Genomic DNA, 21,533 nt, shown 5'->3' on the forward strand with positions numbered 1-21,533 from the left:
AAAACATGCCATATAGAGACCTGGGGATACATCTAAGATTACAGACATGCCTGATCCTTCAGAAAAACAAAATGGACTTCTTTCAATAAATTAGTTGTTGAATCAACTATTTCTAAGTTACCTTGACTTAAAACATACTTTCCACAGTTGAAAATACTCTAAACTATTGCCCAGAAGAGCTTCAAAAGTAACGACAGAGGCTGCAAAGACGGCCCAGTGGGGTAGGACCCAAGTCTGAATCCTAAAACTCGTGTATAGCTGGATGTAGTAGTGCAAGTTTGGAATCTCAGCACTTGCAGCAGCATGACACAGAGAAAGAATACTCACCAGAAACTCCAGGGCCATCTAGCCTGGAAAAAATAAGCAGACACCTGAAGGCCTCCTTTGACCTCCTCACATGCACTATGGTACGTGTGTCCACACATCCTCCATTATGTCCTTATGATGCTCTTAAGCAGGCAGTGGAGGAGTTAACTAACAGCCCTCACACATTTTCAGTTAAAATGTCTCTGTAACACACATTCTTGAGTTTTGCTATGATGGTTTCAACACAAACACCAGACTACTCTGTAAATAAACTGTAACTTCCTGAGTTCCAAAACAAAGTAATAACAATGTCACCATTTCTAACACCTACACATCTTGCTATGTGTGCATGCACATACATGTTGAGGAAAATTCCAAGAGTATGTTCTACTAGAGGTAAAAATGAAAGTGTTTTTTCTTCATAGTTTTCCAAGTTATGTACATTTTTATTTAATACATACATTTTAAGACTAAACAAGATAAAGCTATTTCTAATTAGAAACAACCAAATTATCAGTATATACATAAACTGTCAATACAGACTCATCAGAGACAGTCACTCTCACCTGCCTCATTACACAAAGCCTTCAAGTCTGCGCCAACATATCCATGTGCATTGTTTGCCAGCCTCAGAAGCTCCGCTTTAGTGAGCAAGTGTGGCACCCTTCGGAGCAGCTTCTGGAGAATATCAAGCCGGTCCTGGGCATTAGGAACCCCGATCTCAATCTCTTTATCAAATCGTCCAGGTCTTCTGAGTGCAGCATCTAGCGCCTGAGGGCGATTTGTGGCCCCAAGAACTAATACCCGTCCTTCACTTCCTTCCTAACAAAATAAAATAAGAATGAATTACATATTTACTTTTTAAAAAAGTAGAGAGGTGAAAAATGACTCTGGAAAAGAATGACTAGGATGGTCTAGAGTATTAAGCATTAATCCACATACTTCCACTAACAAATTTTCAAATTTTATTTCTAATAAACTTTTATTAAACATTTATTAACTTTAGAAGAGCTATTTCAAAGTTTGGTCTAAATACTTTTTATCTGATAAAGCATTCTAGTAGTTAAGTAGTTTTTCCTCTACTTAGAAGTGAAGGTTACAACCTAAGTAGTATTCATACAGAACCAGGCTTAACTAGCAACTTATCTAAGAATTCTTTCTCACACATCAACTGTTTTCTTTCAGAGACCAAAACTTTCAAGAGTGTGCTGTGAAATAATCTTTTTGTAGACTGTAAATATGTATTACTCTTCTTGATTAATAAAATGCTGACTGGCCGATGACTAGGCAGAGTCTCAGGAGTCAGAGGAGACGCCATGAGAAGCAGAGCAAGCAGGGTGGGAAGTACATACAAGAGGTAAACGAGCCTGGGGCAGTACACAGATTAATAGAAATGGGTTAAGTTATAAGAGTCAGCTGAAAAACAAGTCTAAGCTATTGGTCAAGCATTTAAAATGAATATTAAGTCTCTGTGTGGTTATTGGGGAGCAGCTGCCAGGACACAGAGAAGTCGGCCCACAGGAACAGGTCTTTCCTCCTGCCTGTAAGTTGTGGGTGGAACTCGTGCTGTCAGGCATGGTGGCAGTCTATACCTGCTGAGCCAGCCGTCTTGCCAATCCTGGTTTTTATTGTAATAAATTTTTTAAATTCCAGAAAATATGGAACCATAACCAATATCCCTGAATCTGAAGATGAGGTTGAGAATATCAAATTATAAAGAACTACAATCACCATGTTTAGTAACTTTCAGACATTATCCAATTTTTAATCAGATGATCCAAGTGTAATTTCAGAGATAAGAATTAACAGAATCTAGTGATTTTTCATAAGAAAAAAACATTATCAATTAATACCAGCAGAAAATGTATAAACTACTATGAATTTATAAATTTAAAAGTACACATCCAGGCGCTTTAAATGTTTGCAGATTAAAATATCTGTGCCTGCCGGGTGGTGGTGGCGCATGCCTTTAATCCCAGCACTCGGGAGGCAGAGACAGGTGGATCTCTGTGAGTTCGAGGCCACCCTGGTCTACAAGAGCTAGTTCCAGGACAGGCACCAAAGCTACAGAGACACCGTGTCTCGAAAATCTGTGTTACATGGTTCTAGTCCTGTCAAAAGCAAGAACACATTCCACAGATGGCTTGTCCCACTTGCAAAGAAAAGCCATCAAAACAAGCCCTGATGTCTAAGACTCTCCAACACTGATCCCAACACACGTTTCTTACCAAAGACCTGGCCTGATTAAAGAAACATCTGACTGAATACAAAAATTCACATTATTTTCACAGATTCATTTCCCACCAATGGGAAATAAAAATCGAACATTCCTTTTGCTTTTTACTGTGCAAAAGGAAGGTGTGGGACTATGTGCTGTCTAAGATTTCTCTTGGTGCTAACATACTGTGAATCTAAGAACGTTGGCCATTTTCAATCTAATCTAAGAAGTACATTTTTCTGGTTGACAGATGTCAAAAGTGTGAGAGAATTTTCCTCTACTCCTGTTCTATATTAGTCATTTTCAGAATTAGCATATCATAGCTTTGACTAATACACAAATACAAAGCGGGCTGTAGTCATGCACTTCAGAGGCTGTGAGAAAAGAACTGAGTTTTTAAGACACTTGAGTTATACAGCAAGGCTCTACCTCAAGAAGAGAGACTCACAACTTACAAGAATAACTCAGTTTTTAGGACACCTTCTCAAGGCAAAAAAAAAAAAAAAAAAAAAAAAAAAAAAACCACCTCATGAACTTATTAAAATTTAGTTTATTGAGACACAATCTCACTTAGCCAAGGCTGGCCTTATATACACTACATACCTGGCCTTGGAATGATCGTCCTTCCTCAACCTCCTTAAGAACTGGGACTACAAGCATATACCATAATATCCAGGGAAGCTTAATAAAATTCACTAAGATTTAATAAGGAATCTTCTTTACTGACGTGTGTCTTGGGTTTTAAATTAATATCACGTGACACACACACACAAATATATCACGGTAAATTATTTATGTAACAGAAAAACATGCCAGGCTATGTGGGTCTCTTAGTTACCAAGCAATTTATGAAAGCTAATTACTTGATTGTTAACCCAGCTTCATGCTTGATTTTCCCTCACCCTGATACACACCCAGATACATTTGGTAGGTGTTGCTACCACATACTCTAAATGCCAGTGTTAGACTTACTGAGCCAATGCCATCCATTAATGTTAAGAGTGAGGCTACAACTCTCTTTTCCACTTCATTCTGAGCACCTTCTCTTTTAGGGCAAAGTGCATCCAGTTCATCAATAAAAATAATTGATGGGTGCCTAAAAACAAATGCATTACATTTCAATTTTATTTATCAATATTAAAAACAAAATCACTGAAATGCTAAATAAAAAAAAATTTCAATTATTTCTAGTGCAAAGTTATCAACCTCACATTCTAGCCTATCTGCCTTTCATAAAAGACCTCTGTGTGACCTGGGGAAGGGTAAGAGTAAGTAAAAGAAAAACCAGACTATTCCAAAGATTCACAGTAGTGGCAAGATGCTTCAAAGACATAGATAAAATGTCAGGAGGTACACAGTTCCAGTTACCTGTCTCTGAGCCGAAAGAGGAAAAACAGAAGAACCACCTGCAACCCCCACTTTTCAAAGGGAGACTAGTGAAAAGACACAAGCAACAGTCCTACACTTTGGAACAAGCCCAGAGCTTGCACAAGCCTGAAAGCCAGTTGTGGCTGTCAGGGAGACAGCATTTCTTTCAGCAGATGGGTCAGCAAAGAGAAATCCCACTTTATGTACGACACTAAGGGCAAAGACTGGGGAAAATCTTGAGAGAAAACCCATTATTCGGAACTGACGGAAAGTGAAGCAAAGCCCTAAGAGGCAGTTATGGAAAGCCTGAGGCCAAATACTAACAAGCTGAAGCAGCTCTGCTTTGGCAATGGAGTGCACAGAGAAAGACAGGCCTGACTTGGGGGCCAAGAGTAGAACTTATATACTTATAATAACTCTGGCATATCATACCATAGCCCTGAGCCTAAGTAGACCAACTTAGGGCACATAATGAAGTCAAGAGAGCCCTTGGTCAACACAACACAAAATGGGGGAAACTGAAAGCATTTCCTCTAAAATCAGGAGCAATACAAATGTATTTACCCTCACTACTCCTTTTCAATACAGTACTCAGACAAAGGTACAGCAGTAAGGCAAGAAAAATAAGAGGGGCAGCTGGGGCTGTAACTGTTTACATCCATGAAGCCCTAGGATCAATCCTCAGTATCATCAAAAAGGAAAGGAAAAGGAAAAGGGAAGAGGTGCAAACAAACAGGAAAATGTCCCAAGTATCCTCACTCCCAAATGACATAATCCTACATATAGGAACTTAGAAGCTACAGCAGGAAACTTAAGACATGGTGAGCAGGTTCAGCTAAGTACCAATACAAAATTACATGAAAACCAGTACCTTTCTATACAGTGATAACAAACTTTCCCAGAGAGAATCAGAACAACTAAACCAACTCACATCCACTTACAGTGACTTAGACAAAGAAAAACAACCTAGGAAAAAATCTAGCCAAGGAGGTGAAAAAACTACATGAAAACTTCAAGACACTGAAAAAGATAAAGAAGGCAAGAAAATATGAAAGACCTTCCATGTTATGGATTGACAGCTAATACTATTACATCGTTACAAAGGTCACTAAAAGCAACCTATAGATTTCATGTACTCCCTATCAAATTCTTGTGACATTCTTCATAAAACTAGAAAAACATTCCAGCATCCATAGAAAATAAGACTCCATAATGGCTAGCTATAAATGTCAACTAACACAACCTAAAATCACTCTACAATTTCAATGAGGAACTATCTAAATTGAATTGGTCCTTGGGCATGTCTCTGAGGAACTCTGTCTGAAGTAAATCCATAGGAAAGACACCATTCCCTACATGCCCTGAACCGTTAAGAGTGGAAAACTCAAGCTGAGCACAAGCAAGCAAATGTTGATACACTCATTTCTTTCTGCTCTTGACCATGGACGTGATATGACCAGCTGAGCCGAGCTGCTACTTGACTTTCCCACAATAATGGACTACAACCTAAAACTGTAAGCTAAGGAAAAAAAAGGAAAACATGAAAATAAAAAACCCTTGCCCCACTCAGTTGCTTTCTGAGTATTTTATCACAGTAGCAGAAATAAACAGTCTTCTACTTTATGTCATGTAGTAACTTCTTTATCAAACGTCCACAAACAGATAACATTTCCTGAAGTCTCCCATCAGTCTCTAAGGCCATCACTATCTTTGTGTTACTCCTTAGTTTTACATAAAGTGCCACTATTTTTCACTAAACAGAGTTTCAATTATTAATTCGAAAACATCAAATATTAACAGTACCGTAGAGTGGCTTCAGCAAATATCTGGCGTAACCTTGCTTCAGTCTCACCATAGAATCTGTAAGAGATAAAAAACATGTAGTGTTTTACATTTCTTAGTATTTATAAAGATTTTTTCTATAAAAAGGTGGTCTGAATTTTCAAGCATTTCTAAAATACTTAAAATTACTTTCAGAACTTATTTACAAATTTTGTGCATAATATAAAGCAAATTTAGAAGGAAATATATAATATCAGCATTTGGGGAATGAAGGCAAAAAGATCGAAAGTAAAGGTCAGGCTAAGCTACATAGGTAAGACGATGCCTCAGAAAAAGAGCGGCGAATTTAAAATACTCAAAAACAGTTTAAAGCATGGAATATCTAGGCAAAAATATAACACAACTATTTAAGAAGCCACACCTGAAATATATAAACTTAGTAGTGAACATTTACTTTAAATCATATACCTACTTGCTTATAATTTCCGGACCATTAATTACAGAAACATAAGCTCCAACCTCATTAGCAACAGCCCTAGCAATCATTGTCTTCCCAGTGCCGGGAGGACCATAGAGTAACAACCCTCTAGGTGCTGGAATTCCTATAAGAAAAAAAAAAAACACAAAAATACACAGTGCATTCAGTATGATTATTAATTTTCTTGTTAAATTGCCATACAACTTCCAACATAAGTTAGAAATGGAATCCTATCTCTCCCTACTTCCCAGAAAGATGTACTATTTATCCCAAATCCTGAGCCCAGCAATGACTTTCTCTATCTCTACAAATCACACAGTGAGGGAAGCATGAATATTTTTTTGGTGTTTTTGTTTTTAAAAACAGAGCCCTTGTCTTGCGCCATCTCAGGTAGCACAGTTCAGCAATCAGAACACAACATACTTTCTTCCAACTTGTACTCTTAATACAAAAATTACTAAAAAAAAAAATACACAAATCCATGAGTTCCTTTTACATACGTGAAGATTCATAAGGGGAAAAATGGGTGGAACTACATAAGAAATAGAAGCAAAGAATTTGTACAACAACATGCAGAAGTAGCTCTGAGTTTCCTAGGAGTGAGTTACTTCGTTAACTACTTGCTTCAAGGCAAACACACAAAGAACTAAATTTCCTAACAAGGTTTAACTGAACCATGACTATCAGTTTATTTCTCTAAACATTATGACTTATCTAGCATAACAAGATACTTTTCAGCCAGGCGATGGTGGCACACACTTTATTCCCAACACTCAGGGAGGTAGAGGTAGGCAGATCTCTGTGAGTTTGAGGCTAGCCTGGTCTACAGAGTGAGTTCCAGGACAGCCAGCTGGAGATACATAGAGAAACCCTGTGTCGAAAAAAAAACAAAAATAAAATAAAATAAAGATATTTTCTGAAGATCCAGTCCACCAACATTGGGTAATATGCTAACACAGGGGACATACCTGTCACTCATACAAATCACAACTTAAAAAGACCAACCATCGAAAAAAGCCGTTTAACTATCATCTCCCAAAGCCAATACAACACACGACACAGAAGTTAAGGACAAGAGGATGAGAAGTTGTATTAGAGTGGGGCTAACCAACTGCCTGAGTTTGAATGGAACACGAACATAGCAAACTAAAGGTGACATACCGTAACTCTTGAAAAGTTCAGGCTGCTTGAGAGGCAGTTCAATTATTTCTCTTATTGCTTTCAGCTGACTGTTTAAGCCTCCAATCATGTCGTAAGTTACTTTGAATTGGCTGTCTTGTTCTTTTGAATTTGTACAAATTTTTTTAAGGTTGATTCTTGTTGTTGAAGAAATAAAATAAAATGTATCAGTATTGTTCTTTGCCCCTGCATTGGTAGACTTCAGTAGTTTCTCTTCATTGATAGGCCGTATATTTCCTTCTCTGGATGAATCAAAACTACATTTAAGTCCAAGTCCACTGCCATCTCTGGGGCTCTGTGTAACATCCGACAAAACTTCCCCAGTTTCATTCATAATCCTGTCATTAGCGGATTTACAGGGGGTACTTTGTGACACTGGGCTCTGAGGTTCTTTCAGATCTAACTGGCTGAGCTGGAAAGATATATCCACGTCACTGCTCTCCACGCTAGAATGTTCAGAGGCCACTCCCTGGGTGTCAGAGGCACTCTGAGGCTTTCCCAATGTTGTGCCATCTGTCCCTTTTACTTGCAAGACTTGTAACTTGCAGAGTCGTCCATAGAACGTACAGTACAGGAAGTTGCCTGGTAAAACAATCTTGCCATCTAAAAAAACAATTGATTAAATATATAGACATCAGCATAATTTTCCCATATAACAGTTTTAACAGCAACTTACTTGCTATTAACAAACCTGGAACACTAATAAAGAATCTGTCACAAAAAATAGAGGGGATAAATTCCCCTGACACAGTATCAGCTGTATAAAAAACTCATTCTTCCAAATCCTATACACCAGTAAATCTAAAATTCTAGAAATCATAGCAAAAAAAGATCCATTTTTACCAACTAAGCTTAAATGGCACATTCAAACCATCACTGCAATGTTCCTCATTGGAAAATATGCAAGCACAAAGATTAAAAATCTCAGTTTAGTCACTTATGTGGTGTACACAGACAAACATTCGTGCACAACACAATCACAATAAATAAGTTAATCTTTAAAAATAAAGTGCTTACTGAACAAATACACGGACCTGAGCACAGATCCCTAGCGTCTTTATGCACCCCTGTAATCTCAGTCCCGGGGAAGCAGACAGGAGGAAGCCTTTGGCTTGCTCATCAACTAGTCTAGCTGAACCAACTTCAGGTTCAGTCAAAGACTCTAAGTAAATAAAGAAGGTGGGGACTGAAACACCCAGTGTCGACCTCTGGCCTCCATGTCTACTCAAGCACACACATGCATGTACACACAAGCATGCACTCGTGTATGGAGAAGAGAAAGTCCTGAGTGACTGACGCCTTGAGTCAGTGTGTACTGCTGACATGTGCACAGCTATGAGAAGGACTCCAAAGTCTCAAACCCATTTTTAAATTGGCAAAGCTATTTACCATATGGACCAGGTTCAAAAGGAGGAGAGCAAAGCTTTCCTGGGGGGTCCAGGTGAGAGTGTGTTTAAACTAGCAACTGCAGCTTCCTCTTCCTCCCAGATGTTTACAGCCTGAGACTGTCTACCTACAGACACTTCCTCCTGAGATTAGCCCTCTTTGTTGTACCTAATAAAATACTGAGATTTCTGTCTGGTGGAAGTAGCAATTGCTACTTCATCAGAGTGAGCACATTAGACCCAAGCTTTTCTGTATATGTCTCTCTGTGTTTGTCTTTTCTTCATCCCATTACCTCTATTTAGGGTGTCAGGACCCAAACCACTGCGGCACCATACATACATGCACGCACATACACACACAGGGAGAGGGAGAGAGAGAGGGAGAGGGGGAGAGAGAGTGCTTTACTTCTACCACCAGCTTTGTCTTCAAATGGGTATTTGAAGAATGAAAATAGTTTGGGCCGGAGAGATGGACAAAAATAAGAGAATAGTCACTTAGTTATTTAAAAAAAAAAAAAAGTCTACAAGCACTGTTTGTTGCTTTGTTGCTTAAAACTGAAGACAATTTAAAATACTATTCTCACCTAGTTTTCTCAGAATACAACCAGTCAGTTCTTCTTCGTTAATTTCCTTATCTTTGTCACTACAGAGAGGAAAGAAAAACAAACAGAAATCAGCATAAGGTACATTAAAAACTAAACCACAGAAAAAGTGCCATACATGGCTGATATAGACCAGAAGAACAATTTGTCTAAAACCTAAAAGCAAAAGGCACAATTTAGGCAGTTTTTTAGACTTTTCAGATACATATTTCTTGCAGGAAAATATCTTCAATTTGATGCTACAGAAGGTTAAGGACAGTGATCTTCAAAACGTAAGGTAATATTCATTAGGAGACCACAAAACAATAAAAAAACAATCCCATATGAAGTGTCAGAGCACACTGCATGGAAATGGTAAATACTGTTCTATAAAACGTTTTCTTATACACATATACTTCATGTACATGTATCATATACATGTGTATATATAGCTATCCATCTATCTAGATACATTCATGAACCATGCATGTTAAATCATAATGTGAAGGGTATTTCTGTGTGAATCAGTCAAACACATCTGAAAACACACTTGCCTAAACTGATTACTCCATTTCTGAACTTGCCTAGAAGAGAGAGAGCTTCTATTCATAGCTAACTTCATCCCTTTTGCATAATTTACACATTATATCTTCAGGAAAATCAAATCCTGTATAGTGCATTACCTGAAGAGGTGCAAGTAGGGAAAAATAGGTACTAACTGCAATGAAAATTGATTCTGAGGGATATGCCTAAGGAAAACATAGGGCTCATATATTTGAATGCTTCTGCTGAAGGGTCTCTGATTGGTAGAACAGTTTGGGATCGTCCTAGTAATCACTGTCTCCACCAGAAGAGCTGGATACAGGAAGTACGGGAAGTAGGCACATCCAATACCACTGCACCTACTTTTAAAACCTGCTTATAAACAGTTTCCAAAGGGCTAAAGAGAAGGTTCCGAGGGTATCTGTTGCCCAAACAACAGGACCCTACTTCGGATCTCCAGCACCCACATAAAAGTTAGGCTTGTAACCCCAACACTGCAAAGGAAGACATAATAGATGAACACCTTGGAACTTTCTAGCCAGCAAATCTACCCAAATGGCACACTCCAGATTCAGTGAAAGAGAAACAAATGGATGGACAGATAGACACAGACTGAGAAAGACATCCACACTTGTACACAGGAGAGCACACCTCCAACATTTGTATACACACGCACACACACCCCACAAAAGAAAATATTTTAAATAATTACGTAAATAAAGTCTTCAAACACTCTCTCCCTCTTCCATGTGTCAGCAGGAATGTGTAAACAGAGAAAGCCACAACTGTCCAACTGTCAGTGACGCATAGAACAGAAGCAGTTTTGTGCCAGGGGAGACTGATTAACAAGCTCATTTAATCGAAATATAAACTGTATTAATATGGCCAAAACTCCTATCTGTGAATGCTATGTTACAAATTCATTTTACTGAAGATTAATTTTACATGCAGAATTAACAGTAATTGTGGGTGCTATGGATGTAACAGTACCCCAAAGTTTGGCTCATCTATTAATTATATCGTCACCTGAGGTAGACTAAGGTGATACTCTGCCTTTTGTTTCAGCTCTGACTCAGAGATAATGCAGGACGGATGTGGTACAGTACAAAATCTAGCTCTGGGGCCAGGCAGAGGGAGTTTGAACTCAACTCCACATGGAGATAGCCTCGGGCAAATTTCTTAACATAATGGTGCTCCCGTTCTGATGAAGCATACATAGAATCCTATCAGAACTAGGTATTCAAGATCACAGTCTATGTAAGAGATACACAGCTATACAAATTCCTCACCAAGAACAATGGCTCTGTTTTCTCTATCAGTGTGAAGGAAAGAAACCTCAAGAGAACATAACTACCACAAACAAACAATGAGAATCAACTACATACTTAGTTTAACTTAAATTGAATTATATTTGTAAAACACCAAATCAAGTTATACTTACATAACTTTTAAGATTTGATATATATATATATGTGTGTGTGTGTGTGTGTATTTTGCCTTCATGTATGCAGACACACAATCTAAGTGCCAGAAGGCAATGAATATTCTAGAACTAGAAAAACAGGTGACTGTGAGCCACCATGTGGGTGCTGAGAACAAAACCTGAGCCATCTTACAAGAGCGCCAAATACTCTTAACCCCTGAGCAGTCTCTCTGGCCCTTACCTATTTACTTTATTAAGTGAATAAAAGTCAGTAACAAATTTGAAGAACAGGTATAGATAAAAGTCATTTCCATTAGAAATAGCTCCGATATCACTAATAAAATTCTTTGGCTACCCTGATTTAAATGACTGATATTCCTAAGTAGAAATTAACTTTCTTGTTTATATTCTGCTGCCCTATTTAAAATGTAATTTTTAAAAAAATCAAAATTTAAAAATCAAGATATCATTTAAATCCACAGTCTTTTAAAATCTTTCCACACTGCTCAGCCCCAATAAGGTGAGACTAGTTCAATGACCAGTGCTAACTCCAGTCAACGATGACTACTTCCTGTCTCGCTGTTTCAACACATTCGGATGATAACCTGCTTTAACAGCAACACTGCCACCAAGTATTTCATGAAACACACAACTTACCCATTTCATCTGCCTCAAAGGGGTAAATAAACCAGTCACAGACTTATGAGCCCAGCAATTGAGAGTAAGACAAGAGGATCATGAGATGGAGGCCAGTCTGGGATATAGTGAGATCCTAAATCAGGGAGGGGTGGTATACAGACAGAAATAGATACCCTGAAAGGCATGACAAGAAAATAAAAATCAAAAGGATAAATGCATGTTTGTTCATTCTTACCAATGTGTACAAGTGATATGTTCTTAGCTACCTTTCTACTGTGGTGATAAAGCACCATGACTGAGGCAACTTATAAAAGAAAGCATTTAATTTGGGGGTTCCAGAGGGCTAGAGTCCATGACCATCATGATGGGAGCACAGCAGCAGGCATGGTAGCCATGGTGCTGGAAAAGGAGCTGAGCTCACAACTGATCCATAAGTACAAGGCAGAGAGAGAGCGAGTGGAAATGGTGTGGGATCTTGAAACCTCAAAGGCCACCCTCATGACATACTTCCTAATCATTCCTAAATAGTTCCACCAACTGAGGACAAGCATTCAAATATATGAGACCATGGGGGTCACTCTCATTCAAACCAGCACACATGTATAAGCATCTAATATATAAAACTGATTCTCAATATTATAGTCTTTGCTTTTGCTATCTGAAACAATGTTCATTAAGGAGTTCTGAAATGTTCATTAACTGTTCTGAAAACAGTTTCCTGTTTTCAAAGGGGGAAAGGAGATGATGCCAAAACCCAAGCTTGGAATATACAAAAAAAGAAAATATTTTAAACTCAAGATAACAAATTTTTTGGGGGGATTCTTACACATATATTACCTAAATTATTACTAAGCTGGTATTAAATTATCAAAAGGCTCTTTTATTAAAGCAAATTTGGGTTAGACTTTCATCAGCAATCAATTTAACTCAAAATTCTAGTGGAGGATGGGTGAGACACTATATTCACCCTTCAGTAGGAGCAATTTAAAACTCTTGGTAGTAACAGGTCTTTGTTTTTACTTGGTTGAATGTGAGCAATCAAGTTCTTTGCTTGAACTATCATAGTTAAAATTATTTCTTGATCTGCCTACAGTGACATGTACCTAAGTACTCAAAAGGAGGAGGTAGGAGCAAACCAGACTGATCTAAAAAGTTGAAGTAAAACTGCCTCAAAACACAGACAAGCCGGGCAGTGGTGGCGCACGCCTTTAATCCCAGCACTTGGGAGGCAGAGGCAGGCGGATCTCTGTGAGTTCGAGACCAGCCTGGTCTACAAGAGCTAGTTCCAGGACAGGCTCCAAAACCACAGAGAAACCCTGTCTCGAAAAACCAAAAAAAAAACAAAAAACAAAAAACAAAAAAAACACAGACAAATAAAAACACATGGAGACAGTTCGGTTGCTAAGAGAACTTGCTACTATTCTAGAGTCCTGTGTTCAGGTTCCAGTACCCACATGGCAGTTCACAACCACCTGCAATTCAAGGAATCCTATTCTTTTTTTTGTCCTCGGCAGGCACCAGGCACACATATGATGTACATACATACACACAAGCAAGACCTCATACACATTAAAAATAAAATTAAAAACATTTCTTTTTGTAGCTAATTAACAAAGAGACCACAAGCAAAGATGCAAAAAATATAAGACTGCACAATGTTGAGCCATCAAATGGGACACATATATGGCATCCTCTCCTCTGAAGACTCAGAGATCATTGTGGAAGAGGAGACAGAAAGAGCATAAGAGCCAGAGACAGTGGATACAAAGAAGCAGTATCTTCTGGACACAGCAGAGAGTTGCCTATATGAACTAACCATCACTGTGACACCATGCACACGGCCTGTAGAAGAACAAGCCATACCCCAGCAGGGAGAAGGGAACTGGACACAAAACCCTGCCCCTAGACCTGAAGCTATTGGGAGAGCAGCTGCTAGCTGCTAGGAAAGGAAGTGCCAGTTTTATCTAAGAATGTAGACCCTAGTTAATCAATGTTGCTCCAGTAGAAGGCTACATATCCAAGGGCATGTGGGCAGCACAAATTAGTGCTTACAAAAAGAACATAAACCTAGGTGGGTAAGGAATGAAGAGATGGTGAAGGGAAGGTGAATACGGCTGAGATATATTGTATTCAATTCTCAAAAGAATTAACAACAAAAAAATTAAAAAAAAAATTCTGGGGGTTATGCCTCATTAAGAAGTTAATTTATGCTTTGTTAATTATAAAGTAGTTGACATTTTCATATTAGAATAAATATTCTTCAGTGGCAAAGAGAAAAGAACAATTTCTTAGCTAGTCACAATAAGCTGTAAGTGCCTTGATTTAACTGCAAGTTAAGATAAAATACACTGCTAAGTATTTAGTTATAATCTTTTCACTTAAAATGTCAGGACTACTTAACTACAGGGCATCAGAGTCCCTTATACATAAATTTATCCACCCATTTGGCCAATGCTATCATAGTGTATCACTACTCATTTAACATGTGGATATCAAGGCTAGACATGGGAGTATGAGTATATGCAAAGCCCTGGTTTCCACCACAAACACAAAGGAGAAATTTTCCAGTATCTATTTCCTGGCTAAGTCAGGTGGATCATAAGTTCAAGGTCAGCCTGGACTATATGGTAAGAACTTGCTTCAAACAGACAAATGAGCTACAAATATAGCAGACATGTTGGATTTTAAAGATTTGATTTAGAAAAGGAGCCAGAGTGTGTATGTGTGAATAAATCCATTTCTTCGTCTATTTAGAAAACCCCAAATGAACATGTTTATATTTCTCTTTTCATTTTAAAAGATCTATTTATTTTATTTTAAGTTTTGCTAGCAAGTATGTCTGTGTACCACATTTGTACCTGGTGCTCCCCAAGGTCAAAAGAGGGCTTTGGATTCAATGGAACCAGAGTAATGGATGGCTGTGATCCATCATGTAGGTGCCAGGAACCAAAGCTGGGTCTTTCCAAGAACTCTTGACCACTGAGCCATCTCTCCAAACCCCTTCACTACATTTCCTTTGGGCAGCTTTGAGCTAGATAGTCACCAAAGAAAAGAACCAAACCTCAGTGCCAAGTCCATTTCCTGAGCCTGGAGCACAGCTCCCAAAAGAGGCTGGACTCGAATGGTCTCTCCAGCTTTCACACCCACATTCTTCTGTGCCATTTCGCTCAGGCCTACTTTGCCTCCAGGAAATCCTGCAACCGGCCAGGCTGTATAAACCTACTCAGAGAAAAAAATAATAATATCAGAAAATCAGTACATATAATACTATCAATTTATAAGGAAGGGAATGTTAAGCACATCCACTACACAGAAAATCATTCATTATTCCCAAACAGTATCTCACACAACCTGTAGTGGGATAAACTGCAATTCAAAAATATAAAACTAAATCCTACGTAAGTTCGCAAATTATTTTTAATGACTATTACATCTTCTCTGAAGATCAGAAAGGAGCTCATAGTGAGATGATAGAAGGCAGACTTAAAAAAAGACAAAAACATTAATAGATGGTAATAAGTAAAGGAGAAAAATATTAAAAGCAGGATAACTTGTAATGAACACAGTCCAGTACTTCCTCTCTATGACACATTGCAAACAGTGTAAGAGGCTCAGCTGGGTGGTTGTGGTGCATGCCTTTAATCCCAGCACTCGGGAGGCAGAGGCAGGTGGATCTCTGTGAGTTCGAGGCCAGCCTGGCCTACAAGAGCTAGTTCCAGGACAGGCTCCAAAGCTACAGAGAAACCTTATCTCAAAAATAAAACAAAACAAACAAACAAACGAACAAAAAGAGTCTCTTTAATCCTGGGTCTTGGGGCTGAAGAGTGTAAAGTGTTTGCTATGCAAGCATGAGGACCTGGGTTCAACTTCCAGAACCCATGGAAAAAGCCAGGTGTGGTGGCTCACACTTGTAATCTCAGTGCTGAGGAGGCACTGGGTCTCTGGAGCACACAGGCCAAATAGCAGACATATCTATGAGTTCCAGGTCAAATTACAGGACCCATCTCAAAAAGTGAGGTGGGGCAACCAAAAAAACATCTGCGGTCTCTACATGCATAGGAACACATGCACGCACATTCTCATAAAAGAACACACAAACATCTCCCATGGATGAAAGAAGCAGGGGGCGGGGAACAGGGGTTATGGCAGAGGCAGGAATTGGCAAGAGGCAGAGTCAGGCTGCTGAAAATCTGGGGAAAGCTCTGGTCTTGAAGTCCTCATCCACATGACATCAAGGAGAAATACAGGCAAATCCAGGGAGACTCAGTAAGTATTTGTATGTAGGGCAGATGCTCTTCTTACCTCAAGACCACGTTTCTGCACAGAAATGTACTTAACGACTAGGAGAAACAAAGCTTAAAGGGACATGTACATTACCTCCCTGTAAAAAACACAAAAAAGCAATGGCCCTTTCTCTACGGTATTTGATTGACTACTATGTACATGACAGACTTATTTTTCTAAAGATTTATTACTTTAATTATGTATATGTACATATGTGTGATGTGAGGGTATATGCACATGGGCTAGTGTCCACAAAAGCCAAAGGCATCGGGTTCCCCGAGAGCTGGAATCATAAGCAATTGTGAGCTGCCCAATGTGGGTGCTGGGAACTGAACTCAAGATTCTTTGGAAGAACATATTCTAACTGCTGAGCCATCTCTCCAGCACCCATACAGCTGTCTTTAAAAGTATATTTTTTTAGAGTCAGCAAGTGGTTCAATAGGCAAAGACACTTACCCCCAAGCCTGACAACCTGAGTCTGACTCCTGAGACAGACATGGAAGGAAAGAATCAACTCCTGATTCACATACACAATTAAAAACTTCTGTTCACTGACTCCTTACTGTATTCAAAGTTAAAACCAGAACGATTGCCAATGCTTCTAGTAAAAGGATATGGAATTTTACCTCCTGCTTTCCATCCAAACTGGTAAGGAGCACTGGTCGGCCTATACATATGTTTGCAGACTTCATAGTATTAAGTCCAAGATGAACAAGGGAATTCTGGAATGTCTTAGGAACTTTGCCATCTACGATAAAAGAAAAGAGAATTTATTTGATACTCTCGTATAACTGAAATTAAGGCACTTTTAGAATAAATGAAAATCCTATATTCATATAAACATACTATTGAGTTTATCATATCCTGAAGAAATCCTCTTTTTTAAACTAACGTAAAATCCAACTTTTTGAAATGCTTACTGGTAAAGTGTGAGAATAACCTACAAAGTTTAACGTGAGGAAAAGAAATCTCTTGGCGCATTAAGGACACATTGTGACTGGGGAATAGTAACTCAGAGTAGACCACTTCTCTCGCATGGCCAAGGCCTCAGGTTCTGTCCTCAGCACTGTCACAAATGGCACCAACTACAAAAACTAACGAACTATACTTCCAAGAGTCTCTGCACTTAGAACCAAGTCAGGTGCTACAACCGGAACATCTATCTGGCTCCAGAGGCTTGTTTTCCCTTCTGAACCACATAATCCAGGATTTCAAAATCTTCCAAAAAAACCTCCACACCTCCCTGCTAATGGAGCTCATGTACAAACTTTCAGCCAAGTCCTTGTGTCTTAATATACCACTATTATACACTTCTCTGCTTATAACATCCAAATCTACTAAAGCTGACCACAGAATTCTACCAGTCCTTTTTATGAATGTAGGTGCATTCATACACAGGGTACTGGAAGATAATTTTAAGGCATCTATTCTTTCCTTTATACCATGCAGGTTCCAAGGATCAAACTCGTACTCACAGCTTGAAGCAGCTAATCACATTACATTCACAATCGAAAGGAAGCAATGAACACACACAAGACCTTACTGCTCTCTGTTCTAACTGTGGATGTAACGTGGACAGTTCTCTCAAGGTCCTGCCACTGTGCCTTCCTGTGATAATGAACTGTAACCTTAAATTGTGAGCCATAATAAATCCATTCTCCCTTAATCTGCTTTTCCAGGTATCTTATCATCACAATGGGAAGGAAACCAAGACAGCCTCCACACGCACCACAGGTATGTATCACTACATTATAATTCTGTGTTATGAGCCTTACTCAATCAGAAAGAACCTTGATAGTTTTTGGCTACTCTGGGCCAGTGAGCTCTCAAGATACATGTTTCTAGCTCCCAAATACAAGACACACCCAACCATACTTGGGTTTTTAAATGGGTGCTCAGGATTCAAACTCAGGTCCTCGTGCTTGCAAAGTGCTCTTACCACTGAATTATCCTCCCCACCTCCACATCCCGCTTTTTACATGGGTGCTTGATATCTGAAATCTGGTCCTTATGTCTGTGCCACAGGATCTTCACCCAGTCATTTCACCAGCTCATAAAGTCAATTTCAAACAACCATCCACTCTTGCTCCATTGCCTCATGGAGTTTGTAATCTAGTAGGACTAGCTATCCAATGAGTTCTGAGTAACTGTATAGTTACAAACTAAGACCATACAACCTCAAATTGACTGAGAGACCTAGCCTATTCTGTGTGATCTGACCTAATTAGGAAGAATTAGAGAATGCTAATCAACGAAAGTGGTGTTAAAATTCAGGTATGGAGGAGGAGGAAGAAATAACCAATTATGAAGAACAGATTATTTTTCTTAAGGGAAAAAGCAAGCACAGATGCCGGGGACAGACAGGAGTATGGTCCATTCTTCAGAGACTAAAAAAGATGAGCAACAAAGAAAGTTGCTTAAGGAAGGCAAAAGCCATGCCGGGTAGTGCACTACATCAAGATTCCAACCATAACCCTAATAACCATGGAAAACCATGGGGAAGAGCAGCAGTGTCATTATAGGATTTCCATTTTAAAACACCATTCTGACTACAAAGTAGGAAAAAGAGTAAGAGGACAAAATTTCAAGGAGAGAAATCAAATAAAGGCCATTGTGGCAGTTCAGGTGAAAGATGATGGTGTCTGGGTTTGAAATAGAAGCAGCAGGAATGCTGTGAGAAGGAATACCGGAAATATCTGGGTTATACACAACTCAGTAATGGAGCAGATAGAGACGGGAGAAAGCTGTGTTATGTCTAACCCTAGATTTCCATTTGTTTTTGCTTTTTTGACACAGGGTTTCTCTGTGTGACCCTGGCTGTCCTGGAACTCACTCTGCTGACTCAGAGATCCACCTGCCTCTGCCTCCTGACTGCTGTTTTAGAGGTGAGTGTGGCCACCGCTGCCCAGCAGTTTCTGAATGATAAGGACTAAAGTTTGTATTACTGGAAATAGAAGACTTAGGAAATTGATTCTACAGGGACTTTGAAAAACTCAGGGAATAAGTAATGGACAATACTATTCAAGATATAATCTACAAACTACTTGTTAACAAGTTCATAATAAGGTAAGTACAAATCCAATCACTTAGAAACTTTTACTGCAAGCAGATAAAATTTTGTGTCTGTGAACCCAATAAATATCATTATTTTTGTTTTTAAATTTATTTTTCTAATTGCACTATTTTACAAAACTGTCAATATGTGACCTACTGGCCATTTTTAACTTTCCCACAGGAAGTGCTTGAGAGATTCTGATATAAAACACACTGAATCAAGACTCAAAACCAGAATGCTTTACAAAAATTAATCAAAATTGAAGATGATATAAATGAGAAACTTAACTTTGGATATCCTTGCCATAAATTAAGAGAAAAAAGAGGATATCAGACTTAATAATTAAGGAACTTCAATATTTCGGAATCAGATGGAAGAGGTTAAACCTGCAAAGAAAATGATCACCAAGGCACATGGAGAAAAATTATGAAAGTCTAACGATAAATAAAGTAAGCAGCAAAGTGCTTTGAGGAGGAAGAGACCTACAATGCCAAAGGCGACCGGCATCCAAAGGCAAGTACTAAAAACCGTGCGCTCAGCTTGCCAACACAGAAGAGCTGTGACCATTACAGGGCAGCTCCCTGGGGACGATGGCATGCAAGTCAAAAAGGACCAGGAGAGTGGGACTGACAAGGAGGCAGAGAATACTCCATTTAATGAGCAGGCAGTAAGAAGGTGTGCAGAGCGTGGTGGCAGGGAGCAATCGTGGAACTTTCGCAGAGGTTTGAACTAGAAGAAACATGAACGTATGTACACGACAGCGGGGAGGGTCTACCTGAAAAGAGGTCGAGTCTACAGTACAGAGCAAGCTGTATTCTAATTTCTATGTCAGAATAAAAACACTATGCTAACGCTAAGATTGTCTTTAAAGTCTTACCGAACATAAAAACCATGTCCCTAGTTAGTCTTGACTTTTCAGATCTAAGTCTGTTCATTCACCCAAGTCAACAAAACTCATCTAAGACAACGGCTCTGGAATCAAAGAGATCTGAACTCAAACATGGACCCTGCCCCTGGTGGCTATGTAACCCAGATGGAACCCCGTGAGCTTTCTCTACTCTGTAAAACGGGGCAGCTCCCTCGTTCCGCGCTCATCCATCACCGCTAGTGTGCAATGCACCAACAGCAATAACTAGATATCAGAACCTGCGTGGTCAATGAAGAAAACGTCGTCCTTCCTAAAGCCACGACGCTGTCTGCTAAGCAGCACGGATTCCCCACCAAAAACCGCTATCTGGCTTTTTAGCGTCAGCCTGCTGAGTAAGAACCATTTCTGCAGGGTTAGCTGGGCAGTAAAATCTCCAAGGAGCCGAGGCCATCTCGAGCGCGGCCACAGCGGGGCTGCTAGTCTCGCTCGGCAAGGCCCAGGGACTCGCTCTCCGGTGCCGCTGCCCGAGAAAGCAAAGGAAGGACGAATAGTAAGAGGAAAATTCGGAATATTGTGCAAAGAGTGTCGGAGCGGCCGGGCTCGCCGTCGCCCGCGGGCTCCCGGGTCACGCCCACCTGCACACGCCGCACCGCCCTCGGGCGCCTCAGCCTCGCCGCTGCCCGCGCTTTCCTCACCTTTCTCGAGGAAGTTGGTCACCACCAGCATCCCCGGCGCCGCCACGTCAGGCCGGGCCAGTGGACCCGGCGTCCCCGAGCGAGACGAAGCAGCAGACAGCGAAGGCGAGGTGCCCTCGGCGCCCTCCTTCTGCCGCTTTCGGTTCTTCTTGGAAGACATGACCGCAGCCTGTCGGTAACAAACCCGAGCCAAAGCCGGCTCAACGTGCGCGGCTCGGGGAGAAAACTTCCGGGTCAGAGGTCAGCGGCTCGGCGCGCTCGTCCGTAATGCTCCACGTAGAGCGCAGCTTGAGCCGGTGAGCGAGGGGCTCTCGTGACGCCCTCGTAAAGGAAGACGGGCGTAGAACGGGAACCTTCGTTGACGCTATGAACCCCTGAAAAGCGGACTGAGGGTGCTCTGCCGCTTTGCCGAGACCCGAAGCAAGTATCGGTAAAAGCCAAAAAAAAAAAAAAAAAAAAACCCACGAAAATTTCTCCCCTCTGTCCGGTCCGGAGCCACCGAAGACACTCCACGGTCGAATCCGCCGAGCTCTGCCGCCGAAGAAGCCCGGCTCAGTCTCAGCCGGTGGCGACACTTTTCTAGAGTTTACGGTCAGCCCTCCTCCCGGCGAGAGGGGCGGAGTGAACGCCGGAAAACGCCGCGAGATTGTTCGCGGCGAGGTGGGGCGGGACGATCGCCGGAAGGAGAGGCGAGGCTGTGACGGACGACGAGGCTGGGGCGAGAAGGGG

General features: G+C 40.3%; 1 protein-coding gene across 3 annotated transcripts in view; it reads right to left on the reverse strand.

Annotated features, from left to right (window-relative positions):
• Afg2a (AFG2 AAA ATPase homolog A) overlaps positions 1-21,093 on the reverse strand; it is a 180,966-nt gene extending 159,873 nt beyond the window's left edge. Inside the window, exons 1-9 of one of the 3 annotated variants that reach the window (XM_057757278.1) lie at positions 20,805-21,093; positions 16,813-16,934; positions 14,964-15,121; positions 9,301-9,359; positions 7,314-7,934; positions 6,147-6,276; positions 5,696-5,752; positions 3,497-3,620; positions 873-1,128 (exon numbers count right to left, since the gene is read on the reverse strand). In XM_057757278.1, coding sequence (XP_057613261.1) covers positions 873-1,128; positions 3,497-3,620; positions 5,696-5,752; positions 6,147-6,276; positions 7,314-7,934; positions 9,301-9,359; positions 14,964-15,121; positions 16,813-16,934; positions 20,805-20,964 — 1,687 coding nt within the window. In that variant the 5' untranslated portion in view covers positions 20,965-21,093. The remainder of the gene's footprint in view (positions 1-872; positions 1,129-3,496; positions 3,621-5,695; positions 5,753-6,146; positions 6,277-7,313; positions 7,935-9,300; positions 9,360-14,963; positions 15,122-16,812; positions 16,935-20,804) is intronic. The other 2 variants (XM_057757276.1, XM_057757277.1) reach the window with 2 other exon arrangements.
• Positions 21,094-21,533: the final 440 nt, after the last annotated feature.

This window comes from Chionomys nivalis, chromosome 24 (genome assembly GCF_950005125.1).
Source record: "Chionomys nivalis chromosome 24, mChiNiv1.1, whole genome shotgun sequence".
NCBI lineage: Eukaryota > Metazoa > Chordata > Mammalia > Rodentia > Cricetidae > Chionomys > Chionomys nivalis.